Source organism: Moschus berezovskii, chromosome 1, assembly GCF_049115385.1.
Source record: "Moschus berezovskii isolate FMDL1 chromosome 1, NW_MosBer_1.0, whole genome shotgun sequence".
NCBI classification, from domain to species: Eukaryota; Metazoa; Chordata; class Mammalia; order Artiodactyla; family Moschidae; genus Moschus; species Moschus berezovskii.
Window position 1 is genome coordinate 62,835,795 of NC_142460.1, and position 22,811 is coordinate 62,858,605.

Consider the following 22,811-nt stretch of genomic DNA (forward strand, 5'->3'; position numbering starts at 1 on the left):
TCCTGATTATTCACTGGAAGGATTGTTGCTAAAGATGAAGTTCCAATACTATGGCTAGTGATGTAAAAAGTCGACTCATTAGAAAAGACCTTGATTTTGGGAAAGACTGAGGAGAGGAAAAGGGGGCGACAGAAGACGAGATGGCTGGATAACATCACCAATTCAATGGACATGAATTTGAGCAAATGCCAGGAGATAGTTGGAGGACAGAGGAACCTGGCATGCTACAGTGCCTGGAGTCTCAAAGGGTTAGACAGGACTTAATGACTGAAAAACAATAACAAAATTTATTTCCACCCTCCAAAACAGACCCCTTTTATTATATTAAGGAGGAAATAAAATTAACAGTACCCTGGAGTGCAAGGTTTCATTTCAACTCTCTTTCCCCATAATTTCACTTTGTAATTTCTGACTGCTATTCTTTTCATTTACTCCATGGATTTCAGACACCACCCAGTGAGGATATGGAAAAAGAAAATGCAATATTACTAACAGTTTATTTTTATTTTCACAGGACTTACATACCAACCAAATGGCAAATCCCCTTGTCATTGGTGTTCTTGGTGATATATCTCATCACTATTGCAAGGAACCTTGGTCTGACTGCTATGTTATATCTCATCACTGTTGCAAGGAACCTTGGTCTGACTGCTATGTTATGGAAAGACCCCTACCTTCACGTGCCCATGTACTTATTCCTTGAGAATCTGACCTTTGCAGATTCCTAGATATCATCCACAGTGACCATCCTGCCCTCAGCCAGTTGCTAGAGAATCTCTTTGCCAAGAGCAAAATGATCTCTCTCACTTAATGCAAGATACAATTTTTTCCTGTGCAATCAGAGTAACCACAGAATGGTTTTTGCTAGCAACTATGGTGTATGATCACTGTATGGCCGTATGCAAACTATTACTTTATATAGTAAATATGACCAATAGACTATACAACTGGCTGTTACTTTTGTCAATTTTACATAGCCTTGTTCATGCCATACTTCATCATGTTTTTAAATTCAGATTGTGTGTTGTGTGTATTAGTTGCTTAGTCATGTCTGACTCTTTGCAACCCCATGGGGCTGTAGCTCACCAGGCTCTTCTATCCATGCGACTCTGCAGGCAAGAAGACTGGAGTGGGTTGCCATTTCCTCTACCAGGGACTCTTCCTGACCCAGGGATCAATGTCTCCTGCATTGACAGGCAGATCCTTTACCATTAGAACCAAAGTCAGATTAACCTTCTGTAATTCTATAATGTAGTACATATACTATGACATTGTTTAAGATTTCATGTACTGACCTCTGCATTAATTCTCTGATTGTATTTCTTTTCTCAGGATCAATACAGGTGTGCATCATTCTGACTGTTCTTGTCCCTTATAAAGTTGTTCTCTTTACAATATTAAAGAAGAAGTCTGTACAATGTATGTGTGAGTCTGTGTGAGTGCACACTCAGTTGTGTCTGACTCTGTGACCCCATGGACAGTAGCCTGCCAGGCTCTTCTGTCCATGGAATTTTTGCTGTTTCCTTCTCCAGGGTATCCTCCTGAACCAGAAATCCAGGGAGCATCTCTTGCATCTCCTGCATTGGTAGGAGGGTTGTTTACCTGCTGAGCAACCAGGGAATCCTCTACAAAGCATAAGGAAAGCCTTTTACATATCTCTTAATTATCTCTTTGTACTCTGACCCTCTGTTCTCCATGTGTGTGCTCCCTGGATCTGCAGAAGCAGATGTTCAAGATACAATGGATGCTCTATTTGTGAACTTTCATAATTCCTTTGCTAAATACAATCATCTATTCTGAGAAATAAGAAAATCATAGATTCCCTGGCAAAATGTTAAAGAAAAATGCTTAGATCTCATACTAATATGTTCTGCATTCATTAGAAGTCACATAAGTATGCAGATTAGATATGCATTGATTAGTGTTCAAAGTTTTTGCATTTATAATTGCCCTAGAATTTTAATGACTGAAAGAAGGAGCATTAATAAATATATTAAAATATATGAGTGTGTGCATGCCTGCATGCTAAGTCGCTTCAGTCGTGTCCAACTGTTTGCGATCCTATGGACCACAGATCCCCAGGCTCCTCTGTTTATGGAATTCTCCAGGTGATAATACTGGAATGAGTTGCCACGCCCTTCTCCAGGGGACCTTCCCAACCCAGGAATCGAACCCAAGTCTCTTACATCTAACCTGCAGTGGCCGGCAGGTTCTTTACCATAGTGCCACCTGGAAAGACCAAATTATCCCAAAATGTCAAAACCATAGAAAAACTTAATTGAGTGTTTGAGTTAAATTAATTAAAGAGGAAGACAACGTATTATACACATATGTTCTCAATGTGGCTCCATAAATGCATTATGCACTATAATAGCACAATTGCTCTGAAAAAAATTGAATGTAAATTTTTTGATAGTAATACAGCAGTGTAGCCTGGAAGCTCATATCATGTTTACCTCCACAGTGTAGGCAACTTTGAGTTTGAGTAAACAGGCCAATCACAGAATTTTGCTAACTATTAAAAGGACTTTCATACACTCTATTTGGGACATGGTGAAATTTATTTCTTTTGCAGACTCAATTCTCATATTACACAGAGAAATCAGCAGAAATGAGAAGATAAAAAGAAAAAATGAGAACGAAGTTAAATAAATGAAAGTCAGAACAAATTATAAGAGGATGTTTTTAGCCCAGTGGGCGTCTATAAATAATGAGAAGAGGGGAGCTGCCTCTCATTGCCCTTGATACCTTGAAAGGCACTGTCTAGTTTTCTTGTGTGTTGTACAGTAATCCGAAAAGCTTCACTAATTCAGAAAGGTAAGAGATTAGGTTTAAGATTTAACTGGGATGGGCATAAAGAAGAAAAGTGAAGTGGCCGAATAGGAAGGAAATGGGCTCAACCTTGCTACAATTTAGAAATGATGAAACTGATAAGAAAAAAGAAGTAATATGGAAAAGTTATTGGAATATATTGTTGAGTACCAGAGGCTTCAAATGCATATTACTGAAGTTCAAATAATTGTAAGATGATATGATATCAAAGAGTTCATTTTGATAATGAACCAGGGGCTTGCATGATTTGTGCCCCTGAAATGCTTAAAGTCATCTTTTGTTCCACTTTATACTCTATGATAATATGTGATTTATCTTCAGGTCCATCTCTTACCTTCCAATCTCACCACTGAATCCATACACATTCCTAATGACACCACTGAGGACCTAAAATGACTCACATTTGTCATTTGTAATAGTTTTATTACTTCTTTTACATCATGTTGATATTCTCTTACTTCCCAAACATTCCTGTCAGATTATTTTTATATTCCTCTTCAATAACTTTTGATGGATTGCCATTGCCACCAGACTATGCATGTATATATTGCATACATATACAGAACTTCATATATGAATATACATATGTTCAATTTGTTAAGATCTATGCATAGATAACATGATAAACACACACACACATATTACTCTGAATTTGCTGACATTATTAAAGCTCTTTTCTTTGAAATATCTGCTTCCACAATTTTCCTAATGGACCATATTTTATACCAAAATTAATTATTGAAAGCCTCAGGACAAAACTCTCTCTCTGGTACATGTTTTATTTTCATACAGGTCTCTCCACTGAGAATGCTCCCTCTAGGGATCTATCTTCATCTCCAATTGAAATGGTCCTTTCTTCAAAGTTTAAATGTTACAGTTTCCACAAATGATCTTGTGTAATTGTGCAATACTTATTTTTAGCCAATAAGATTTTTTAGATTGCAGTTTACAAGCCTCACTATTCTTTAATCTTTTGTGGTGCTTATTAGCACAACTGTTTACATACATGAAGTCCTAAATAAGCATTTAAGAAATATATGTAAAAGTGAAATAAATATTACTTTCAGTTCAGTTCAGTCTCTCAGTCACGTCTGACTCTTTGCGACCCCATGAATCGCAGCAGGCCAGGCCTCCCTGTCCATCACCAACTCCTGGAGTTCACTCAAACTCATGTCCATTGTGTCATTGATGCCATCCAACCATCTCATCCCCTGTCGTCCCCTTCTCCTCCTGCCCTCAATCTTTCCTAGCATTGGTGTCTTTTCCAAAGAGTCAGCCCTTTGCATCAGGTGGCCAAAGTACTGGAGTTTCAGCTTCAGCATCAGTCCTTCCAATGAACGCCCAGGATTGATCTCCTTTAGGATGACTGGTTGGACCTCCTCACAGTCCAAGGGACTCTCAAGAGTCTTCTCCAGCACCACAGTTCAAAAGCATCAATTCTTCGGCGATCAGCTTTCTTCACAGTCCAACTCTCACATCCATACATGACTACTGGAAAAACCATAGCCTTGACTAGACGGACCTTTGTTGGCAAAATAATGCCTCTGCATTTTAATATGCTATCTAGGTTGGTCATAGCTTTCCTTCCAAGGGGTAAGCGTCTTTTAATTTCATGGCTGCAATCACCATCTGCAGTGATTTTGGAGCCCCCAAAAGTAAAGTTTGACACTGTTTCCAAAGTTTCCCCATCTATTTCCCATGAAGTGATGGGACCGGCTGCCATGATCTTCGTTTTCTGAATGTTGAGCTTTAAGCCAACTTTTTCACTCTCCTCTTTCACTTTCATCAAGAGGCTTTTTAGTTCTTCTTCGCTTTCTGCCATAAGTGTGGTGTCATCTGCATATTTTAGGTTATTGATATTTCTCCCGGCAATCTTGATTCCAGCTTGTGCTTCCTCCAGCCCAGCATTCCTCATGATGCACTCTGCATATAAGTTAAAGAAGCAGGGTGACAATATACAACCTTGACGTACTCCTTTTCCTATTTGGAACCAGTCTGTTGTTCCATGTACAGTTCTAACTGTTGCTTCCTGATCTGCATACAAGTTTCTCAAGAGGCAGGTCAGGTGGTCTGGGATTCCCATCTCTTTCAGAATGTTCCACAGTTTATTGTGATCCACACAAAGGCTTTGGCATAGTCAATGAAGCAGAAATAGATGTTTTTTTGGATCTCTCTTGCTTTTTCCATGATCCAGTGGATGTTGGCAATTTGATCTCTGGTGCCGCTGCCTTTTTTAAAACCAGCTTGAACATCTTGGAAGTGCATGGTTCACGTATTGCTGAAGCCTGGCTTGGAGAATTTTGAGCATCACTTTACTAGTGTGTGAGATGAGTGCAATTGTGTGGTAGTTTGAGCATTCTTTGATTCTTTGACATTGCCTTTCTTTGGGATTGGAATGAAACCTGACCTTTTCCAGTCCTGTGGCCACTGCTGAGCTTTCCAAATTTGCTGACATATTGAGTGCAGTACTTTCACAGCATCATCTTTAAAATACTTCAAATGAAGAAAGAGTCCTTTACTTGATATCAATTTTGTAGTGAGTTCAGGGGGATCACTTGCCCTGAGATAACTACTGCAAGTCAGTTTACCACTCTAAGTTTCTTTCAAGACAATCACAAGTATCATACAACTAAAGTGATTTAAACCTTCTTCTTTTTATTATGAGTATTATTTCCTGGGGTATATCAGGAGAAGTTTTTAAGTTAGATGTTTGGATTAAAATATTTACAATAATCTTATTGTTACATATTTCTGGAGGGTCTCACAAAGTTAGACCAGGTCAGCTTCCAGGTGAGATACATTGGTTATCACCGGAAAATAATTAGTTGTCAGGATTATATGATTTTTGGACCACAATTCTCAAAGAAATCTTATATACAAGCTATTCCTTATGCTGTAATAATATGATGAGAAGGGATGTAAGTCAGCCTCATTTGGGGGTTACAGTTAACAACAGCATCATGATATTTCCATTTATTTTTCAGTATAAAGAAAGACGTTCACTAAATACATAGTCTTTATATCAATCAGAATTATCCAGGATAGTACCAATGGGAAGTACACATATATGAAGACAAATATAGAAATCAATCATATCACTCTCTTTGTAAACCTATATCTACACGTACATATGTATCTAAAGATGAGTATTATTAGATTTGGGTCACCTTATTATGGAGGCTGAGAAGACCTGTGATCTGTTATCTGCATGGTAGAGATCCAGGAAAGCTGAGGCAGTTATCAAGTTTGAAATTGAAGAACTGATGGTAAACATTCCAGCCCATGTATGAAAACATGAGAACCAATAGCATGGAGGGCAAAATAAGATTCATGTTCTGTCATGAATCAGATTCAGTCTGCCTTCCTTTGCCTTTCTGCTCCATATAAGCCCAGAATGGATGAGATGACACTCAGATACAAAGGGTGTTGTAGTCCACTTTACTAAGTCTACTAAGTCAACAGTAATCTCTTTTAGGAACACACAGACACACACAAAAATAATGATAACTGGGTATCTGGGCAATCTAGACCATGTCAACATGACACAAAATATGAACCAAAAGTCCACCTGTTGTCAGCTTAGTTACCACACATAGTTGGTGGTAAAGAATCTGACTGCCAATGCAGGAGACGCAAGAGAAACAGGTATGATCCGCAGGTTGAGAAGGTTTTTTTGGAGAAAAAATGGCAACCCACAACAAACAACATATGTACACCTGGGGCAGATTCATGTCAATGTATGGCAAAACCAATACAATAATGTAAAGTAATTAGCCTCCAATTAAAATAAATAAATTAAAAAATAAATAAATAAAAAAGAAAATTCTGAAAGAGAGGGGAATACCAGACTACCTGACCTGCTTCCTGAGAAATCTGTATGTAGGTTAAGATGCAACAGTTAAAACTGGACATGGAACAACAGACTGGTTCCAAATTGGGAAAGGAGTACATCAAGGCTGTATATTGTCACTCTGTTTATTTAATTTATATGCAGAATAGATCATGTGAAAAGCCAGGCTGGATGAAGCACAAGCTGGAATCAAGATTACAGGGAGAAATACCAATAATCTCAGATCTGCAGATGACACCACCCTATGACAGAAAGCAAAGAGGAACTAAAAAGCCTCTTGATGAAAGTGAAAGAGAAGAGTGAAAAAGCTGGCTTAAAACTCAACATTTAAAAAAAAAAAAAAAAAACACAAAGATCATGGCATTGGTCCTATCACTTCCTGGCAGAGAGATGGGGAAACAATGGAAACAGTGACAGACTTTATTTTTTGGGACTCGCAGATCACTACAGAAGGTGACTGCAGCCATGAAATTGAAAGACATTTGCTCCTTGGAAGAAAAGCTATGACAAAACTAGACAGTATATTAAAAAGAGGAGACATTACTCTGCCAACAAAGGTCTATATAGTCAAGGTTATGGTTTTTCCAGTGATCATGTATGGATCTGAGGGTTGGACTGTGAAGAAAGCTGAGCACCGAAGAATTGATGCTTTTGAACTGTGGTGTTGGAGAAGACTCTTGAGAGTCCCTTGGACTGCAAAGAGATCCAACCAGTCCATTCTAAGGAGATCAGTCCTGGGTGTTCATTGGAAGGACTGATGCTAAAGCTGAAACTCCAATACTTTGGCCACCTCATGTGAAGAGTTGACTCATTGGAAACGACTCTGATGCTGGGAGGGATTGGGGGTGGGAGGAGAAGGGGACAACAGAGGATGAGATGGTTGGATGGCATCACCCACTCGATGGACATGAATTTGAGCAACCTCTGGGAGTACGTGGTGGATGGGGAAGCCCAGCGTGCTACAGTCCATGGGGTCACAGAGTCAGACACGACTGAGCAACTGAACTGATATCCCAATATTGACTGCTATGTATAAACCTAATGAAAACCACAAACCAAAAATCATAATAGATATAACACATAAAAAGTAGAAAGAAATACAAGCCATAAGGTTATCAAGTCAGAAGGGAAGAAATCAAAGAAGAAGAAAGCATAAAAAAGAAGTACAAAACAACCTCAGAACAACTAATAAAATGGCAATATGTACATACTATCAATAATTATTTTAAATGTAAAAAGACTAAATGCTTTAATCAAAACATACAGAAAGGCTGAAGGGATGCAAAAACAATACCCATATTCATCCCGCAGATACTCGCTTCAGTTCTAAAGACATACGGAGACTGAAAATGGAGGGATCAAAGTTATCCCATATAAATGGAAATCAAAATAAAGCTCGGGTGAAGTGAAAGTGAAAGTTGCTCAGTTGTGTCTGCCTCTTTGTGAACCCATGGACTATACAGTCCATGGAATTCTCTAGGCCAGATTACTGGAGTGGGTAGCCTTTCCCTTCTCCAGGGGATCTTCCCAACCCAGGGATCAAATCCATTACTCTCGCACTGCAGGCAGATTCTTTACCAGCTGAGCCACAAGGTAGCAATACTTATATCAAATGAAATAGACTTTAGAACAAAGACAGGAACAGGAGACATAGAAATACACTAAATAATGATCAAGGCATCATCCAAGAAGATATGACCATTGTAAATATGTATGTATTCCACATAGAAGCACAGTACAGAAAGCAAATATAGATGAACATAAAGGAAGATATTGACAATAACAGAATCATAGTAGGGGACATTAACATTCCACTTATATCAATGGATGGATCATCCACACAGAAAGTCAGCAAAGAAACTGATCTTCAAGGACTCTTTAGATCAAATGGGCTTAATAGATATGTATACAGGACATTCCAGCCCATAACAGCAAAAGCACATTGTTTGAAATGCACATGGAACACTCCCCAGGATACATCACAAACGGCAGCACCCAAAAACAAGCCTTAGGAAATTTAAGAAAATTAAAATCAAATCAAGCATTCTGACCACAATGCTTTAAGAGTAGAAATCAACAATGAGGAAAAAAAATCCCTCCAGAAAACACAAACATGTGGAAGCTAAATAAACTTCAATGGATCAATGAAGAAATCAAAGAAGAAACTTTTTTAAAGAGGGGGAAAAATGAAAACACAATGATCCTGCAAAGGCAGCTATTAGACGAAAGTTTACAGCAAAACAAGTCCAACTCAGAAATCAGAAAAATATCATTCCTAAGTAAAAGGAAATAAACATACAGGTCAAAGCAGAAATAAATGAAAGAGATTAAAAGAAAAAAACATAAAATATTAATGAAACTAAGAATGGGTTCTTTGAAAGATAAAGAAAACTGTTAAACCTTTAGTCAGACTCATCAAGAGGATCGGAATCAAAAAATCAGAAATGGAAAAGAATAAATGACAACCAGCACTACAGAATTTAAAGGATCATAAGAGATTACTATGAACAAACTATATGTCAATAAAATGGACAACCTAGAAGAAAAGGATAAATACCAAGATATGTACAGTCTCCCAAGACAAAACCAGAAAGAAATAGAAAATATGAACAGACCAATTACCAGCAGAGAAACTGAATCAGTAAAATAACAACAACAACAAACACAACAAAAACTCCCAACAAACAAATGTCCAAGACAAGACAGCTACACAGGTGAATTCTATTAAACATTTAGAGAAAAGTGAACACCCATCCTTCTCAAAGTATTCTAAAAATTATAGAGGAAGAAAAGCTAAAACTCATTTTATGTTGCCAGGATTATCCTGATATAAAAGCAAGAAATACATATATCACAAGAAATTATAACCCAATATCTATGATGAACACCAAGGCAAAAATCTTCAAATGAATATTAGCAAACCAATTTCAGCAATATATTACAAAGATAGCATGTGATTAGGTGGGTATCACACCAGGTATGCAAAGATGGTTCTGCAAGTCAATCAATGTGATAAAACAGAGCAAAAAATTGAAGAATAAAAAAAATATGATCATTTCAATACATGCAGAAAAATCTTTTGAAAAAATTCAACATCAAATAAAGTTGCAAGATACAAAATTAATATACAGAAATCTGATGCATTTCTATTCATTAACAATGAACTATCAGAAACAGATATTAAGGAGACATCTCATTTATAATTAAACTAAAAAATAAAATACTGAGCAATAAACCTACCTATCTGACATGCCTCTTGAGAAACCTATATGCAGGTCAGGAAGCAACAGTTAGAACTGGACGTGGAACAACAGACCGGTTCCAAATAGGAAAAGGAGTACCTCAAGGTTGTATATTGTCACCCTGCTTCAGTTCAGTTCAGTTCAGTTCAGTTGCACAGTCGTGTCCAACTATCCGCAACCACATGAATCACAGCACGCCAGGCCTCCCTGTCCACCACCAACTCCCAGAGTTCACTCAAACTCATGTCCACAGAGTCGGTGATGCCATCCAGCCATCTCATTCTCCGTCGTCCCCTTCTCCTCCCACTCCAACCTTTCCCAGCATCAGAGTCTTTTCCAGTGAGTCAACTCGTCGCATGAGGTGGCCAAAGTATTGCAGTTTCAGCTTCAGCATCAGTCCTTCCAATGAACACCCAGGATTGATCTCCTTCAGAATGGACTGGTTGGATCTCCTTGCAGTCCAAGGGACTCTCAAGAGTCTTCTCCAACACCACAGTTCAAAAGCATCAATTCTTCGGCGATCAGCTTTCTTCACAGTCCAACTCTCACATCCATACATGACCACAGGAAAAACCATAGCCTTGACTAGACGGACCTTTGTTGGCAAAGTAATGTCTCTGCTTTTTAATATGCTATCAAGGTTGGTCATAACTTTCCTTCCAAGAAGTAAGCGTCTTTTAATTTCATGGCTGCAATCAGCATCTGCAGTGATCTTGGAGCCCCAAAAAATAAAGTCTGACACTGTTTCCACTGTTTTCCCATCTATTTCCCATGAAGTGATGGGACCAGATGCCTTGATCTTTGTTTTCTGAATGTTGAACTTCAAGCCAACCTTTTCACTCTCCTCTTTCACTTTCATCAAGAGGCTTTTGAGTTCCTCTTCACTTTCTGCCATAAGGGTAGTCTAATCTGCATATCTGAGGTTATTGATATTTCTCCCAGCAATCTTGATTCCAGCTTGTGCTTCTTCCAGCCCAGCGTTCCTCATGATGTACTCTGCATATAAATTAAATAAGCAAGGTGACAATATACAACCTTGACGTACACCTTTTCCTATTTGGAACCAGTCTGTTGTTCCATGTCCAGTTCTAACAGTTACTTCCTGACCTGCATACAGGTTTCTCAAGAGGCAGGTCAGGTGGTCTGGGATTCCCATCTCTTTCAGAATGTTCCACATTTTATTGTGATCGACACAGTCAAAGGCTTTGGCATAGTCAATAAAGCAGAAATAGATGTTTTTCTGAAACTCTCTTGCTTTCTCCATGATCCAGCGGATGTTGGCAATTTGATCTCTGGTGCCTCTGCCTTTTCTAAAACCTGCATGAACATCTGGGAGTTCACGGTTTACATACTGCTGAAGCCTGGCTTGGAGAATTTTGAGCATGACTTTACTAGCGTGTGAGATGAGTGCAATTGTGCGGTAGTTTGAGCATTCTTTGGAATTGCCTTTCTTTGGGATTGGAATGAAGACTGACCTCTTCCAGTCCTGTGGCCACTGCTGAGTTTTCCAAATCTGCTGGCATATTGAGTGCAGCACTTTCACAGCATCATCTTTCAAGACTTGAAATAGCTTAACTGGAATTCCATCACCTCCACTAGCTTTGTTCGTAGTGATGCTTTCTAAGGCCCACTTGACTTCACATTCCAAGATGTCTGGCTCTAGGTCAGTGATCACGTTATCGTGACTATCTTGGTCGTGAAGATCTTTTTTGTACAGTTCTTCTGTGTATTCCTGCCACCTCTTCTTAATATCTTCTGCTTCTGTTAGGTCCATACCATTTCTGTCCTTTATCGAGCCCATCTTTGCATGAAATGTTCCCTTGGAATCTCTAATTTTCTTGAAGAGCTCTCTTGTTTTTCCTATTCTGTTGTTTTCCTCTATTTCTTTGCATTGATCACTGAGGAAGGCTTTCTTATCTCTCCTTGCTATTCTTTGGAACTCTGCATTCAGATGCTTATATCTTTCCTTTTCTCCTTTGCTTTTCACCTCTCTTCTTTTCACAGCTATTTGTAAGGCCTCCTCAGACAGCCATTTCGCTCTTTTGCATTTCTTTTCCATGGGGATGGTCTTGGTCCCTGTCTCCTGTACAATGTCACGAACCTCCGTCCAGAGTTCATCAGGCACTCTATCAATCAGATCTAGTCCCTTAAATCTATTTCTCACTTCCACTGTATAATCATAAGGGATTTGATTGAGGTCATATCTGAATGGTCTAGTGGTTTTCCCTACTTTCTTCAATTTAAGTCTGAACTTCGCAATAAGGAGTTCATGATCTGAGCCACAGTCAGCTCCTGGTCTTGTTTTCGCTAACTGTATACAGCTTCTCCATCTTTGGTTGCAAAGAATATAATCAATCTGATTTCGGTGTTGACCATCTGGTGATGTCCATGTGTAGAGTCTTCTCTTGTGCTGTTGGAAGAGGGTGTTTGCTATGACCAGTGCATTCTCTTGACAAAACTCTATTAGCCTTTGCCCTGCTTCATTCCGTGCTCCAAGGCCAAATTTGCCAGTTACTCCAGGTGTTTCTTGACTTCCTACTTTTGCATTCCAGTCCCCTATAATGAAAAGGACATCTTTTTTGGGTGTTAGTTCTAAAAGGTCTTGTAGGTCTTCATAGAACCGATTAACTTCGGCTTCTTCAGCATTACTGGTTGGGGCATAGGCCTGGATTACTGTAATATTGAATGGTTTGCCTTGGAACGAACAGAAATCATCCTGTCATTTTTAAGATTGCATCCAAGTACTGCATTTCGGACTCTTTTGTTGACCATGATGGCTACTCCATTTCTTCTAAGGGATTCCTGCCCACAGTAGTAGATATAATGGTCGTCTGAGTTAAATTCACCCATTCCAGTCCATTTTAATTCACTGATTCCTAGAATGTCAACGTTCACTCTTGCCATCTCCTGTTTGACCACTTCCAATTTGCCTTGATTCATGGACCTAACATTCCAAGTTCCTATGCAATACTGCTCTTTACAGCACCGGACCTTGCTTCTATCACTGGTCACATCCACAACTGGGTATTGGTTTTGCTTTTGCTCCATCCCTTTATTCCTTCTATAGTTATTTCCCCACTGAGCTCCAGTAGCATACTGGGCACCTACTGACCTGGGGAATTCCTCATTCAGTATACTATCATTTTGCCCTTTGTTACTGTTCATGGGGTTCTCAAGGCAAGTATACTGAAGTGGTTTGCCATTCCCTTCTCCAGTGGACCACATTCGGCTGTGGTCCATGTGATCAGTTTGGCTAGTTTCCTGTGATTATGATATCAGTCTGTCCGCCCTCTGGTGCCCCCTAGCAATACCTACCGTCTTATTTGGGTTTCTCTTACCTTGGTCGTGGAAAATCTCTTCACAGCGGCTCCAGCAAAGTGCAGCCGCTGTACCTTACCTTGGGTGAGGGGTATCTCCTCGAGGCCGCCCCTCCTGACCTTGAACGCGGAGTAGCTCCTCTCGGCCCTCATGCGCCCGCGCAGCCATTAATGGAACACAAAGGAGAGCCCAGAGATAAACCCATAAACTAATCATTAATTAATCTACAATAAAAGAGGAATGACATACATTGAGAAAATTCAGTCTCTTCAGTAAGTGCTGCTGGCCGTAAACAGGAATGAATTTGAGTCAGCTAAACTGAGGTGGATGAACTTAGAGCCTGTTATACAGGGTGAAGTAAGTTAAAAAAGAAAAAACAAATATCATGTATTGACACATATTTATGGAATCTAGAAAAATGGTACTGATGAACCTATTTGTACGGCAGGAATAGAGATGTAGACATAGAGAGTGGACTTGTGGGCACAGCAGGGCAAAGAGAGGGTGGGACAAATTGAGAGAGCAGCATTGAAACATACACATTATCATGTGTAAAATAGCTAGCTAGTGGGAAGCTGCTGTATAACACAGGGAGTTCAATCTGTTGCTGTGTGATGACCTAGAGAGGTGGGAGGTTCAAGAGGGAGTATATACCTATTATTGATTCATGTTATTGTATGGCAGAAACCAGCACAACATTGCAATTATCCAGCAATTAAAAATAAATTTAAAAAATAAGTGCTACTGGGAAAACTGGATTCTCCATATAAAAGAATGAAGTTAGAGCACTTTCTCACACCATATACAAAAATAAACTCAAAATGACTTAAAGACCAAAATGTAAGACCATAAATCCTTACATTGGCTTCCCAGGTAGCACTGCTGCTGCTGCTGCTGCTAAGTTGCTTCAGTCGTGTCTGACTCTGTGCGACCCCATAAACGGCAGCCCACCAGATTCCCCCGTCCCTGGGATTCTCCAGGCAAGAACACTGGAGTGGGGTTGCCATCGCCTCAGGTAGCACTAGTATAAAGAATTCACCTGCTAATGCAGCAGACATAAGAGACGTAGGTTCGATCCCTGGGTTGAGAAGATCCCCTGGAGGAGGAAATGGGAACCCACTCCAAAATTCTTGTCTGGAGAATCCCATGGACAGAAGAGCCTGGTGGACCCCAGTCTATAGGGTTTCAAAGAGTCAGACATGACTGAAGTGACTTAACATGCACAAATCCTTACAAGAAAACATACTAGAACATTATTTGACATAAATCATAGTAATATCTTTTTGGATTTGTTTCATAAGACAGAATAAACATTCTCAATATAATTTGTCATTGGGGGAAATGCAAATTAAGACTATAGTGAGATATCATGACCCACCTACTGAAATGATAAAATTGAAAAGACTGCTTATGTTGGAAAGCACAATGCAGACACCTGTTAAATTAAAAATAAAACAAACCTGATAGATTAAAAAAAAAAAGAGTGAAAAGATAGTTACACAATATTGAAGTGGGCAGTATGTTTAAGGCAAGGGTGGGTTATCTTGAAGCTACATATTATATGTGTTGATGCACATTTTATTGCTTACTTCATCTGTCTGCTGAGTTTCCACAGTTACTTCTCTTTATCTATATTTTCTTTTTCACCTCCTTTTTAGCTTTCACTAGCAGAATTCTAGTTACATGGAAGAATTGAAAAATGACCCAAAAAATATCCTTTGTTTTCGCTCTAACTTTCAATCAAATCCTAAGTAGAGGTTAAACATTCGTTGTATACTTCAGATATAAAAACACATCACAATTGTCATATTATAATACTGTGATATAAATAATGCCATTATTTTTCTCAGTGATGCTCAATGGCAACTTTGTTTTTACTTAAAGGCAAATCTGAACATGTGACTGCCGTGTTCAAAATCCCTGAACAGTTTTCATTTAAGTTGTGGTATAGAACAAAATCTCACCTACCATGAGATCTGATGTGACCCCACCAATGCTGGCTTCCCTTGACCACTCTGACTCCTCTTTGCTTCTCTTTTTATATTTCTACTACATTTGCAAATTTTTTTGGTTTATTTCTCTAATTATCTGGTTCTTCGATAAGGTAGGCCTGCAGATAATGAAACTGAAGAAGGCAAATGTCTGGAGACAACACCATATTAGAAATGTAGACTCACAGTCATCACTGCTTAAACAGAATTTGCATTTTAAAAAAATCTCTGGAATATTCATAGGGATTAATGTTTGAGAAGCACTAACCTAGGCCTCTTCCCACAGTCGTCCTTGGTGTTCTTTTTCCTTTTCTCCTCCCGCAAATTTTGCCTAGTAAGATTCCTCACTAGATTTCAGTTTAAAGTAGGAAGTCAGGTGTAGTTGTGGAATGTGAGCCATGGTTTGCACAAGAAGGAAAAATTTAGGAGTTGACTGCTAAAGAGAATCTGTAACTTTGGCCTCCCTGAAATCATGTGTGATGAGCTCAGACAATACTGTACTCATCAAAGAACTTAGAATATCAAATTTATAGATAAACTGGAGTTTGCATAAACATTTCAAAAGTGCCTGTGGTGGAAAGAAGTGGTATGAAGTGCAATTTCAATTGATGAACCTGGGAACTGTCTACAATGTCTTGTCTGTAATGCCCAATGAGACAACCTGGATTTCTCATACGTGTCCAAGTCCAAAATGCCCAGTAGACCAGCTTAGTTTTGTCCTAAAGGGAATCTTTGGGCATTATCAGGGGGATTTGAGTTCTACGCTCTTTCCTCTTCTGACAAAAGCACACAACTTATTGACTCTGTGTTAAAGACAAATTCTCAAAAACAACAGTTTCCTGAAAACGAAGCCTTCAAAATGAAACAGTGTACAAAGAACTGTTGCCTGGGTTATCGTCACTGCAGTGCTCTTGTATTATTTTCTACTTCAGAAAGCTGAACTCTAAAAGGATCTTGAAAACTTCTTAGTAGATACTGGTAAGAGAGAATGATTTCTATAATATCATGTTTTTACTGAAAACAGAGTCGGATAAGACTGAGTGACGAACAGAACTGAAAGTCAAAAATGCTATAAAATTTATAATAATTTTGATTTGGTTTACAAGATATCAAAATAGCCAGGTGAAAATGAAAAACAAATAGTGAATAATCTGTATATTTTATTATTGTCAAGCAAGATAGCTCTAAGGCCACATTGTAATCCTTAATGAAATTTAATTATTTGGTTAATATAATTATTATATAATTAGTCCATAAGATAAACTTTGGTAAACTGGAACATTAAATAAATTAAAAGTGGGTTGAAATATTTAGGCCACAATGTTTCCCATGCAAGATCTTCCTGACAGTTGTATTCAAAATATTTATTCTACTTAGTTAACCTACATTCACTACTTTTCCATGTATTTCTTAGGTTATTTCACTGAATATGTAAATGTATCATCTCTCTATCTATTTATGTATCTTCTGAAATGGTAAAAATACCTCTCCAGTCTCTTTTGACCTTTAGTAAAAGGTAGGCCTTAAGTACCCACACACTGAATTAAGAATTTCTGATTATTTATTAATTTGGGGTTGCATGGAAGAACGGCAATTACAGCTACATTGCCTTTATTCAGTTTTAGCTTTGAGCTCAATTTGATTCTGCTACTAAAAGTTGCAGAGAAGCAAATGCTATAAAGAAAAGCTGAATTTCTAGATAAATCCAGCTTTGATTACAGTAATAACAATGATAAAACATCTTTTAAATATGAAAAGAACTTTGAGGCAATGCTAGTATATTTATGAACAATTTTAAATAAATTGAAAATGCAATACTAATTCATATATAAATTCCATATGAAAATAAACTTGGAATTTTGAAGAAAAGTAAAAGAAAGGTTTCCCAGCACTGCCAACTTTTTTTTTAAGGGTTAATATATTTATTTATTTATTTTTTAATTTATTTATTTTAATTGGAGGCTAATTACTTTACATTATTGTATTGGTTTTGCCATACATTGACATGAATCTGCCCCGGGTGTACATGTGTTCCCCATCTTGAACCCCCCTCCCACCTCCCTCTCCATCCCATCCCTCTGGTTCATCCCAGTGCACCAGCCCCGAGCATCTTGTATCATGCATCGAACTTGGACTGGCAATTCGTTTCACATATGATAGTATACATGTTTCGATGCCATTCTCCCGAATCATCCCACCCTCGTCATCTCCCACAGAGTCCAAAAGACTGTTCTATACATCCAGCGCTGCCAACTTTTGATGAAACCAGAGTTAAGACAAATATTTGCCACCACTAAGCCCCCAAACTCTGAGACTTTTATTTCATCTTCAACTTTTCTAATACTTCTCTCTCTCTCCATTTCCTGATCTGTCCTATGTTTATCCATGGTCCTTAGTCTCTTTCTGCTTTTTGTTCCTTTTTGTTTTCTTTTCATTCAATAAAATTTTCCACTTCACTTGTCTACCCATTCTTATCTCAATACCCTCCTCTTTCTCTTTTGAAAAGCTATATGATACTGTTCTACAGGCAAAAAAAAATTCATATCTGTCTTCCGGAGGTTCAATTCAGTTCAGTCGCTCAGTCATGTCTGACTCTTTGCGACCCCATGAATCGCAGCATGCCAGGCCTCCCTGTCCATCACCAACTCCCGGAGTTTACCCAAACTCATGTCCATAGAGTCGATGATGCCATCCAGCCATCTCATCCTCTGTCGTCCCCTTCTCCTCCTGCCCCCAATCCCTCCCAGCATCAGAGTCTTTTCCAGTGAGTCAACTCTTCGCATCAGGTGGCCAAAGTACTGGAGTTTCAGCTTCAGCATCAGGCCTTCCAATGAACACCCAGGACTGATCTCCTTTAGGATGGACTGGTTGGATCTCCTTGCAGTCCAAGGGACTCTCAAGAGTCTTCTCCAACACCGCAGTTCAAAAGCATCAGTTCTTCAGCACTCAGCTTTGTTCACAGTCTAACTCTCACAGCCATACATGACTACTGGAAAAACCATAGCCTTGACTAGACGTTGGCAAAGTAATGTCTCTGCTTTTTAATATGCTGTCTAGGTTGGTCAAGAAATGTAAACTGTTCTCAACATATTAGATACTTTCATCGGGGACACAAACTTGAGTTCAGCAGTACAAGTGATCTTCATTCTCATTTTATTTTGATCTCTTTGTCTTCCTCATCATTCCTAATGTTATATCACATGAACTAAGAATTTCACATACATTTAGATCACCTGGTGAATATTTATAAAATACCTTTTATCAGAGCCCATTCATAATCTACTGAATCAATTTCTTCAGTTATACTTCAGAATCAATATTTTGCACAAAATTCCCCCAGACAATTCTGATGTGTGATCTGGCTTAGGAATCATTGCACAATAGCTACAGCTTCCTAATTATTGCTTATGATGCAAGTTTCTTCTCCCTGCACCCTATTTTCTATAGCCAAATATTTAACTTGAAAAAATAAGTGATGTTCTCCCTCCTTGTCTAATAAGTTTTAAATTCTTGCCGAACGCTTGCAGAATGAAGTTCAAGATCTTCACACGGCATTTCATTCATTTTATAAACTGGTCCCTTCTAATATTGTTATTATGTTCTTATATCCATGTTATACACAAAGAACTTCTTGACCTTACTCTATCAGTCAATTCTGTTGCTTAGTCGTGTGCGACTCTTTGCGACCCCATGGACTGCAGCACACCAGGCTCCCTGTCCATCACCAACACCCAGAGCTTGCTCAAACTCATGTCCATTGAGGCAGTGATGCCATCTGACTATCTCATCCTCTGCTGTCCCCTTCTCATTCTGCCTTCAATCTTTCCCAGCAGCAGGGTCTTTTCCAATGAATCAGTTCTTTGCATCAGGTGGCCTAACTATTGATGCTTCAGCTTTAATGTCAGTCTTTCCAATGAATATTCAGGACTGATTTCCTTTAGGATTGACTGGTTAGATCTCCTTGCAGTCCAAGGGACTCAAGAGTCTCCTTCAACACCACAGTTCAAAAGCATCAGTTTCTCAGTGCTCCGTTTTCTCGATAGTCCAACTCTCACATCCATACTTGACTACTGGAAAAACCATAGCCTTGACTAGACGGACTTTTGTTGACAAAGTAATGTCTCTGCTTTTTAATATATTATCTAGGTTGGACATAACTTTCCTTCCAAGGAGTAAACGTCTTTTAATTTCATGGCTGCAATCACCATCTGCAGTGATTTTGGAGTCCCCCAAAATAAAGTCTGTCACTGTTTCCACTGTTTCCCCATCTACTTTCCATGAAGTGATGGAACCAGATGTCATGATCTTAGTTTTCTGAATGTTGAGCTTTAAGCCAACTTTTTCACTCTCCTCTTTCATGTTCATTAAGAGGCTTTTTAGTTTCTCCTCTTTTTTTGCCATAAGGGTGGTGTCATCTGCATATCCGAGGTTATTTAGCATCCCCTAAGTCTGCTCATGATGAACGTGAAAGAGGAGAGTGAAAAAGTTGGCTTAAAGCTCAACATGCAGAAAACTAAGATCATGTCATCTGGTCCCATCACTTCATGAGAAATAGATGGGCAAACAGTGGAAACAGTGTCAGACTTTGTTTTTGGGGGCTCCAAAATCACTGCAGATGGTGATTGCAGCCATGAGATTAAAAGACGTTTACTCCTTGGAAGGAAAGTTATGTCCAACCTAGACAATATATTAAAAAGCAGAGACATTACTTTGTCAACAAAAGTCCGTCTAGTCAAGGCTATGGTTTTTCCAGTAGTCAAGTATGGATGTGAGAGTTGGACTATTGAGAAAGCTGAGCACTGAGAAATTGATGCTTTTGAACTGTGGTGTTGAAGGAGACTCTTGAGAGTCCCTTGGACTGCAAGGAGATCAAACCTGTCCATTCTAAAGGAGACCAGTCCTGGGTATTCACTGGAAGGACTGATGTTAAAGCTGAAACTCCAATACTTGGCCACCTCATGAGAAGAGTTGACTCATTGGAAAAGCCTCTGATGCTGGGAGGGATTGGGGGCAGGAGGAGAAGGGGATGACAGAGGATGAGATGGCTGGATGGCATCACCGACTCGATGGACATGAGTTTGAGTGAACTCCGGGAGTTGGTGATGGACAGGGAGGTCTGGTATGCTGTGATTCATGCGGTTGGAAAGAGTCGGACACGACTGAGAGACTGAACTGAATTGAACTGAAGTTTGCTCATCTTCAGAATTTCTTTCTTCTCTTCTAAATCTTCTCATTTCTGTGCAAAGTTTTAAATGACATAATGCTTTTCTGTGTTCTAAATCTGCTCACTTCTGAAAAAAAAATTAAATGATGCAATTACATTATTCTAATAAAACTTTTCCACTACTAATTTTCATGTATCATAGTAAAAGTAAAATAAAAAATGTTCAGGTTAGTATATGCTTTTATTTCAATTACGCTCAGCAGATTCACTTTTAAAAATAAATGATGTCCTTTCTCCATTTACCACATTGCATTTCAGAGGCCATCTATTAAGGATATGGAAACAAAAAATGCAACAGAGCTGACAGAGTTCATTCTTACAGGACTTACATGTCAACCAGAGTGGCAAATTCCCCTGTTTCTGCTGTTTTTTATGATATATCTCGTCACCATCGTGGGAAACACTGGTTTGATTGCACTCATCTACAATGACCCTCAACTTCATATCCCAATGTACTTTTTTCTTGGGAATTTGGCCTTTGTGGATACTTGGTTATCATCCACAGTGACCCCCAAGATGTTAGTCAACTTCCTAGGCAAGAGTAAGATGATATCTCTCTCTGAATGCATAGTACAATTCTTTTCCTTTGCAATCAGTGTAACCACAGAATGTTTTTTGCTGGCAACAATGGCATATGATCGCTATGTAGCCATATGCAAACCATTACTTTATCCAGTGATTATGACCAATAGACTATGCATGCAGCTGCTAGTCTCATCATTTGTAGGTGGCCTTCTTCATGCCTTAATTCATACAGGTTTTTTATTCAGGTTAACCTTTTGTAATACTAACGTAATACTTCATTTTTACTGTGATGTCATGCCACTGATTAAAATTTCCTGTACTGATCCTTCTGTTAATGTCCTGATGTTATTTATTTTCTCTGGCTCAATACAGGTGTTCAGCATTCTGATAGTTTTTATCTCATATACACTTGTTCTCTTTACAATATTAAAAAGGAAATCTTTGCAAGGCATAAGGAAGGCCTTCTCCACCTGTGGGGCCCACCTCTTGTCTATCTCCTTCTACTATGGGCCTCTGCTTTTCATGTATGTGCGCCCTGGATCCACACGAGCAAATGATCAAGATATGATGGACTCTTTATTTTACACTGTCATAATTCCTTTTTTGAATCCAATTATTTACAGCCTGAGAAATAAGAAAGTCATAGATTCCCTGACAAAAATGTTAAAGAGAGATGGTTGGATCTCATAGTATTATAAGTACTCCTTTCATTTAAATATTAACAAAATTATATAGTTTAGATGTTGCTATGTGACAGTGTTCAGCTTTTTTGGGTGTATAATTGTTCTATTATTTAGTCACTTAAGACATTAGTAACTAATAAATCCCATAAAATAGATTTATATTCTTATTCAAAAACATATAAAAATTTTATCCTCTTATTCTGGAGAAGGAAATGGCAACCCACTCCAGTGTTCTTGCCTGGAGAATCCCAGGGATGGGGGAGCCTGGTGGGCTTCCGTCTATGGGGTCACACAGAGTCGGACACGACTGAAGTGACTCAGCAGCAGCAGCAGCAGAGAATACTAAAATAAAGCAAAAAACCCCAAATATTTTCTATGCCTGTATGTTCTTCGATGTGGTTTTAAAATGCATTAAATATTAAAACAGAGCAGTTCCTCTGAAGGAGACTTGTTTATGATGTCTTTGACCTTATTTGTCAATCACATTTAACTCCAAAGTGGAGGCAGATTGGTATTTGAATGAAGAGAGGCAAACCCTAGGAATTCTGCTGGCCATCAAAAGGTCTTACATTCCACTTTATTTCAGTTAAGTTCAGTCGCTCAGAAGTGTCCGACTCTCCGCGACCCCATGAATCACAGAACGCCAGGCCTCCCTGTCCATCACCAACTCCCGGAGCTCACTCAAACTCATGACCACAGAGTCGGTAATGCCATCCAGCCATCTTATTCTCGGTCGTCCCCTTCTTCTCCCGCCCCCAACCTTTCCCAGCATCAGAGTCTTTTCCAGTGAGTCAACTCATCGCATAAGGTGGCCAAAGTATTGCAGTTTCAGCTTCAGCATCAGTCCCTCCAATGAACACCCAGGATTGATCTCCCATAGAATGGACTGGTTGGATCTCCTTCTGGTACAAGGGACTCTCAAGAGTCTTCTCCAACACCACAGTTCAAAAGCATCAATTCTTCGGCAATCAGCTTTCTTCACAGTCCAACTCTCACATCCATACATGACCACGGGAAAAACCATTGCCTTGACTAGACAGACCTTGGTTGGCAAGGTCATGTCTCTGCTTTTTAATATACTATCAAGGTTGGTCATAACTTTCCGTCCAAAGAGTAAGTGTCTTTTAATTTCCTGGCTGCAGTCAG

At 39.0% G+C, this 22,811-nt stretch overlaps 1 protein-coding gene and 1 pseudogene across 1 annotated transcript; both read left to right on the top strand.

Annotated features, from left to right (window-relative positions):
• Positions 1-464: 464 nt before the first annotated feature.
• LOC148778732 (olfactory receptor 5H15-like) lies at positions 465-3,722 on the top strand (annotated as a pseudogene).
• A 15,107-nt stretch (positions 3,723-18,829) lies between these two features.
• Positions 18,830-21,672, top strand: LOC129550413 (olfactory receptor 5H2-like). Its single transcript, XM_055418042.2, has 2 exons — positions 18,830-18,848; positions 20,705-21,672. Exons 1-2 carry the CDS (start codon positions 18,830-18,832, stop codon positions 21,670-21,672), a joined length of 987 nt encoding a protein of 328 aa, XP_055274017.1.
• The last annotated feature ends 1,139 nt before the right edge of the window (positions 21,673-22,811 follow it).